This window comes from Micropterus dolomieu, linkage group LG17 (assembly GCF_021292245.1).
Source record: "Micropterus dolomieu isolate WLL.071019.BEF.003 ecotype Adirondacks linkage group LG17, ASM2129224v1, whole genome shotgun sequence".
In the NCBI taxonomy this organism is placed as follows: domain Eukaryota; kingdom Metazoa; phylum Chordata; class Actinopteri; order Centrarchiformes; family Centrarchidae; genus Micropterus; species Micropterus dolomieu.
The window spans coordinates 10,628,513-10,636,274 of record NC_060166.1 but is presented as its reverse complement, the minus strand read 5'-3'; the positions used below and the strand labels follow the sequence as shown (position 1 = coordinate 10,636,274).

Sequence of the window (7,762 nt, the reverse complement as noted above, 5' to 3'; positions counted from 1 at the left end):
GAATTTTAAAGTCAATTCTAAAACATACTGGGAGCCAGTGTAATGAAGCTAAAATAGGAGTAATGTGGTCATATTTCTTTGTTCTGGTTAAAAGCCTGGCAGCTGAGTTCTGGACAGTCTGGAGTCGATCAATAGATTTTTGGGTTAAACAGGTGAAAAGGCTGTTGCAATAATCCAGGCGTGATGAGATGAAGGCGTGTAAAATGGTCTCGGTGTCCTTAAAAGTTAACATTGATCTAATTTTAGCTATATTTCTAAGTTGATAAAAACATGATTGAACAAGCTTTGTGGTGTGCTGCTCGAAATTTAAATTACTATCAAACCAAACACCAAGGTTCAACAGGCTTAATGTGATTTACTAGGGAACCAGCAGATGGCAGTATTTGTTTTGCCATCTGCTGGGACCCGATGACCAGGATTTCTGTTTTGTCTGATTCAGCTGGAGGAAATTATTTGACATCCATTTTTTAACTTCACAAAGGCAGTTGTTAAGTGAACTCAGCATTCCAGGGTCTGTGGATCTGACGGGCAAGTATATTTGTGTGTCATCAGCATAAATATGAAAAGAAATGCCATGTTTATGGATAATATGTCCAAGGGGAAGCAGATACAAGGAAAAGACCGACCCCTGAGGCACACCATATTTAACTGGACAGAATGAAGAGACATAGTTGTTTACAGACACGCAAAACTTCCTATTTGATAGGTAGGATGAAAACCATTCTAGGGCAGTACCAGAGATCCCCACCCAGTGCCTCAGTCTGTCTAACATGATGTGATCAATGGTGTCAAAAGCAGCGCTAAGGTCCAGGAGTACCAGGACTGAGCACATGCCTTCATCAGCAGACATTAAAAGGTCATTGGTGACTTTAAGCAGGGCAGTCTCAGTGCTGTGGTACTTCCTGAAACCAGACTGAAACTTTTCAAATAATTTGTTATTTGAAAAGTTAGATATTCAGGGTTTTTCCTGGCTCTAAATGAGGCAGAGGTGGTGACATCCCTATCCGACCACACACCACGTGCACGTGTACCAACTGGCTCAAGCAAACTCTTTTTACCAGCAATGTGTTTTAAGAGTTAATTATATATCATATTATTATGATTGAAGAAAATGGTAATTATCATATTAATTCATATTTTTATTTAAATATAGTTGATTCTTTCAGTGCTTGCATTTGACCGGGATGCTACAACCTGTGTCTCAGTGATTTGTCTAGTCTGACATCCTCTATGCTTTTCTGCCATTCCCTGTGTATGTTTTGCAGTGGCAAGGTGTTTAATAGACGGTTTGTTTTTATGTCCGACCACAAAACTGCATGTTTGGCAAAACTTAAAGATCTGGATCCTGTTTTTCACGGTCCTTTGCTTTTATTTTTGTAGGCAAGTGTGAGACGTATGTATGCGTCTTATAAACGAGAAAGTGAGTTTGCTGACATATGACAACGTTCTGCGGGAAACGGCGATGAAAAATTGCTAAAAGTCACGCTGAATTCACTGGGATTTGTTGAATTTGTTTTAATAGTTGAGATCGCAACATCTTGGAGGGACTGTAAAAAAAAAAAAATAAATAATGGCCTGACGCCATGATCAATGATGAGTTGGACCGTAACAGGAGGAGCATGGTGCTTGTGATTGGCGAGCAGGTCTGTCACACAAGAATGACAACGGAATGAATCTGTAACTGCACGACTGTTTCAAACGGGCCAAATGGGCTGTATTATTAACCTACATTTTAATGACTGTCTTCACGATTAGCTAATCATGTTTTTTTGATTTGAAAACAATTAATCGTTCAGCCATAGGTCCCAGTAATTTGTTCTGACGTGAACAACGTGACATGGTTAAGCTCTGTTTGAGACTGAGAACATGACTATACACTGAATATTCTGCTGGCAAAATATTATTTATGTAGCTCTACTCCTGTTTTTGAGGGTGAGATGGGGCAGCGCTGGCGGTCTTAGGAATGTTTTTGTCACCTTTTTCACCCCTGATGAGTTTGCATCTCTGTGATTATGATACGTCGGCGTAATGCTGCAACTGCACTTACAAATGACAGAAATTCACAAAGTGCAACGCTTGTTAGGAAACAGTGTTTGACATGAAAACGCCATCAGTTTTGTCAAGAGCTGGAGGCGGGATAAAATTTGATAGAGGCAGCCGTCTCATAATTCTGTATGCTGGAAAAATGTTAGATGTTCACTTCACAACTCCTAAAGCAGGAAGTTGAAACTTGAAGAGAAGCACTTGAATAGAGATCTGAAACAATGAGTTGATTAATTGATTAGTCAGTCAAAAGAGAAGCCACTATTTTGATTAGCAATTAATATTTTCAGTTTTCTTTCCGTCATTTTAGCAGAAATGCTCAACAATTTACTGGTTCTAGCTTCTTTTTTACTTTTGTGTCATGTGTGACAAACTAACTGCCAAGGCATTTTTAAACTTTTTTTAGAGACCTGTTTGGAATTGCAAAGCTTGTGTTTTTGTGTGTGGTTCTTAAAGAGCAAAATGTTTGATAACCTCATTTTTAGATGGATCCCCACATGAAACGATTCAAGATGAAACGGTGCAACTTGTGAAATTGTCAATTGCAAGTGCTCTCAAAAATTGCCATTTTGTCGTTGCTCTGCTGACTATCTAACAATCTTCTTTCTTCCTCTTCCCATCTCAGGAGCAGCGGCGACTCGCCAACAGACGGAAGACTGGTCAACAGCAGCAGCTCTTCCAGCTTCGCTCCATAAAGGCCTCAATTAAACAGCAGGACCAGAAAACCAAGGACAGACAGACACAACGCAAGGCCAACCAGGAGGCCCAGAAAGCTCAACCCAGACGCCTCGGCAAACTCAAGTACACACCTAGCACTCTCCTCCCTCGTGTGAAAGGGCTCCTTCTGTGATTTAGTATTGCACTTTCATAAAGTTGAGGGACTCCCGAGAGACAGGTCTGCAAAATGGTCCAAACTAATATGGCAGAGGACAAAATATCCTGACTTTTTAGGAGTCGAGCTCAAAAAACACTTGATCCTACGTTTCCCATAATGCAACAAAATAGGGCCTTTATTTTATAAGGCCCTCCTTGCCTCCTCAATGTTCGCTTCTTTCAAACTCTGTACCTTCAGTTTGTAACGCAGGCTTTCTTTCTGAACCCCAAGACAAGCCTGAAAAGGTTTCTCAGACTTCAGAGCCATGTAAGCCATTATACAACTGTACTAGTAATATATGACCTCTCACAGGCTCTGTCATTAACTTGGCTACAGTATAGGGCTTAGGACACATTTAAACCGGTGTGATCTGGAATAATAAAACTCTTGGTCTTTTAAACCCTTTGCCCAGAAAGTGAGGTAAAAACTGTTAAACCCAGTTGCTGTGTCCTTAAACGCCACTAGAGGTCATTGTATCTGAGGTTTAACTTCAACCTACTGTGGTTTAAGAGGATTATCTACATTACTCTTAATGTGTCACAATAAGTTATAGAAACAAGTACAATATTAAATGCTTATAACCTGAAAGTGATCAAGGTCAAGCAATTTTCACAATTTATTTAGAGCTGTCAACATAAAGAAACATTTTTAGAAGTAGACTTAATTGTAAAACTGGCTGGATGCAGGACCTTGAACAGCATTTTAATTGTCAGCGCTGAGTTGCAGAATAAGATGTTAAATAATCATAAATTATAACAGAGCCAAACCACAAGATGGCTTTACAAGCAACTTCAAGAATCTGAACCTGAGCTCTGCAAGGAGAGAGAAAGGCGTAGGATGTGGTTTAAACAAACATATTTAAGCTTGTTGACTTCTGCTACAGGAAATACAAGACAAGAATTAAGATAAAATATACATTTTCCAGGAGTACATTTCACAACAGTGGGATTTGCGTAAATATTTACAAAATCTAAAAACATTATCAGTGTCTATAAAAGTTTAGAGTCAGAAATGATGTCAGTGGGTTCACATCAATTTTTGATGACAATTTTCACTGTACTTTTGCCACCTTTCCGTGATGACGACAAATGTGAAGTGCGTTCATTTTAATCTTTACCTCCGGCTACTTCAGTATTTGGGCAGTATGTGGATGGACCTATTTATGTTGTAAACATGTTGGTCCTTTATTTGCAGGTTTCAGGCTCAGGACATGGAGGTTCAGCTGAGCGACGAGCTGGCCGGCTCCCTGCGACGACTCAAGGTACTTCACCAGCTGTTGCAATGTTCGCTCGCTCATCCACGTTGACCTTTGCCAGTGAGGACGCAAAGTCTTTATCTGTAATGAGTTTTGGTTCATTTAGTTGGTGTATTATCTTCAGCACTCTGTATTGTCTTATTTTAAGCTTTATCCTATTCTCTAATACGGCGACGACCCACTTTTCCCCACAGGCATCATTACAGTTTCATATGATCTAATTGCCAGTGGAAAATTCCCGGCCCTTCTCTTATCTCCCGCCATACTGAATAGTACTTAAATCAGCCTTTGTGGTGTGAACGGGATTTTATAATTTGGGTGGGAATTGAGTCAAAGCAGAGCGTCAATTGTCTCACATGGATTTGTCTGGTCTGGTCTCTCCTATCCCCACCTCTCGCAATGGCGTGACTCTGCAGCCAGAGGGCAGCGTCCTCAAGGACCGCTTCAAAAGTCTGCAGAAGAGGAATCTGATTGAACCAAGAGAAAGAGCCAAGTAAGGACTTCTGCCTCGCTCTTGCATAACATCTCATCGAAGGCTCACAGTGACGTACACATACATAAGGTGTATACTGATTAGAAATGTGTCTCTGCCTCTCTCTTCCTGCCCTCCCCCGTCTCTTAGGTTCAAGAGGAGGCACAAGCTGAAGTATGTGGAGAAAAGGGCTTTTAGAGAGATCACTTAGTGGCAACCCACAGACCACAGGAGCTGAACAACAGAAGCTGGGCAGCATTTAAAGCCCCAAATGCACCATAATGGAACTGTGTATATAAACTTCATAACTGTTGAGGGGCCTGTTTCAGACGATTATAACTGCTAACAAATTAATGTCTCTTTAATGATATAAACTGAAATGAAGTGTTGGGTATGAGTGTGGTATATTTCCTGTGTCACTTTTCACGCTTGGATTCAGATAATTTCATTTCAGTGTGCGTTATGTAATATGACCCCTATCAAGAAAAGGTTTTCTAAGGGTTTAAAGCATACAGCTGGGTGTCAGTATGTCACTGCTCTGCTGGTATACGAGTAAAGACTTGGAGCTTAGGTTAAAAACAGGGTCAGCTCTCTGCTGCTGAGATATTGGTCAGGTTTATTTATGTCTATCAGGGAGCCTGATATTTCCCAAGTTTACTGCTACTTCAAACATGCAAATGTTTGTAATATATTCTAAATTTCTTGGTGAAAATTTAAGGGTTGGCATTAAAATTACACATCAGTGGGGAATGTTTCATTAGACATTCAGTTTTATAAAGAAATGTCCTCAGTGTTCCAGCGGGATTTATCCTCAAGGTTGGTCAAAAGGTAAAAACTACAGTAGCCGAAACCTTCATTCAGTTTTTCTCGTATCTCTTGAGTTTCTGTGCATCTGCTTCTGATGCTATGACACCCATCAAAAAGTATGACACAGTGATTGAAACGTTAAGACCAGAGGCAACAGAAATTAAAAAATGTATGTTTTTAATCTCCATATTTAGATTACTTGATTAAGTGGAGTTAAATGGAAGTAGATGTGTTTTTTTTTTTTTTTTTTTTTGTCTGTTTTTTTTAAATCTTGGGTTTGAACAAACCCTGACAGATGGGCTTGAGGAAGTTGGCATGTGATAATTGATTCAAACCCTCTGGCTTAAAACCCTAATTGCCTTCAGTGTCCTGCTGGTGTGAACAAGGACACGCATACACAGACACATTCGGTCCCATGGTGCCTGGAGCTACGCCAAAGCTCCTTATCCGTTAATCAGTGTGAAAATGTAATCTTTTACCTTCAGAGTCTGCAGAAGCCCCCAAACCACCTAGCTGTCTGAATCAGTTGACCCCCCCCCCTTTCAAGACAAAGTGAGTAGTGGATCCTGGACCACCTCCACCTGAATTAACCTGCTGGCTCATAAAGCATCAGTGTATCCCTAAGTAAACCCATCCATTACTTTGAACTAAATCCTTTAAGTAGAAAACTACCCTATAATACACTGTCTGTATTATGCTGTAGGTGAGGCTGATGGGAATGTAATTACATTCCAGATATTTGGTCCTGAATTAAATATATAACCCGATAATGGCACCAAATTAAAAGTCAGGGTATTGCAAAAAGTTATTACAATTCATCCAGATTTACCAAATTTCATGAGTCCATCTGTTTGTTGCAGAGGCTTTTTACCCAAAACCACAAATGTAGGGTAGAAAAAATGGCAGCAAATCACCAAAGTCAATATGGTTCGTCCTGTTGGGACCATTGATTGTACAAAATGTAATGGCAGTTTAATGGTAATCCGTCCAACAGTCTGGACCACAGTGGTGTCCTGTGGCTAAAAATTAAATGTATATATTTTTCGTATTAAGTGGTTAATTATGTTTTGATTATTTAGTGTATGCAATTTATAGTGAAAAATGTTGGCTGTACAGTGACCAGAGGTCATTTCCTCAAAATGTCTTGAAATTTTTAACAACCTAAGGAGGAGTTTGCAGTCTCTTTATAATTTGAAATATGTATAAAGCGCATATATAAAAATATGAGCGAGAGATGAGTAGAAAGTGTCTTTATAGCCAAACGACAGAGCTAAACCTTACAAGGATGTTAGGAGGTTAGAGAAATATCTTTCTGCTTTCTTGTAGCTCATGCCAGATGGAGGCAGATTGCAGCAGAGTTGTTTTTTGTTGTTGTTTTTTTCTCCGTTTGCCTTACTCTCTTCACGTGTGAGAGACGGTGCTGCCAGATTGTCTTGGCATGGGGTAGGACGGATTACGTGCGTGTGCAGTCACTATTACATCCTTACTCCTCCTGCCCGGGCAGCCGGGGAGTGACAGAAGAAGCCACCAAAACACTCTGCTACACTGCATGGAGATGCTGCTGTGTGAGTGAATATTGTGATGTGAACCCGTTCTTGTTGGCTGCAAAGTGACGGTGGCCCAGCGTCCCCTTACCTGTCTCATTGTGTTGGGATCAAAGATCCTGTAGTTGGGCGCAGGTGAAGGCCAGAGGCACGTGGACACTGAGGTTTGTGCTGCAAGCTAGCTGAGGTCACAAACATCCCAGCATACTCCATCATAGAGGTAAAATTCATGCATTTTTGAATAGCAAAACGACCAGTAAATACTCATTTTAAATAACTTGGACAGAAAAAACAGTGAACACAACAATTGTACAGTATCACATTAAGTTATTGTAGTGAACGTACTTGCACTCTGCATATTTACACATCCAGCAGACACAGAACCGCATTGATGTGGAGTGGTACTTGTGTCCACCTGATGAATATAATGCCAGATTATTAGGCAATTACGTCAAAATAAATTCCAATATTAACACCAATACAATCGATTATACCTGCTTGAAGTTAGTTATCAAGCCATAATCCAACGTTTCAAAATGTGCCTGCAGTTGTAGAGTTGTAAACTTCTCTCTAGGTTGTTAAAAACATCGCAATATTCTTGATGAAATCCTGAGGACTTGACCTCAGTGGTCGCTTGTACAGCCCTGGGGGGCATTTTTCACTTTAATTAATAAATCTAAACATAATCAACAAATCGATATTGAAAGAAATGCCCTCCGTGATACCCTAGGTCATGTTTTTCTTTGTGTGTGTGTGTGAGAAAGAGA

General features: G+C 40.2%; 1 protein-coding gene across 2 annotated transcripts in view; it reads left to right on the top strand.

Moving 5' to 3' along the window:
• Window positions 1-5,038, top strand: part of nop53 (NOP53 ribosome biogenesis factor) — an 11,841-nt gene extending 6,803 nt beyond the window's left edge. For both annotated transcript variants that reach the window (XM_046073889.1, XM_046073888.1), the window contains exons 10-13: window positions 2,669-2,844; window positions 4,112-4,178; window positions 4,589-4,665; window positions 4,795-5,038. In XM_046073889.1, coding sequence (XP_045929845.1) covers window positions 2,669-2,844; window positions 4,112-4,178; window positions 4,589-4,665; window positions 4,795-4,855 — 381 coding nt within the window. In that variant the 3' untranslated portion in view covers window positions 4,856-5,038. The remainder of the gene's footprint in view (window positions 1-2,668; window positions 2,845-4,111; window positions 4,179-4,588; window positions 4,666-4,794) is intronic.
• Window positions 5,039-7,762: the final 2,724 nt, after the last annotated feature.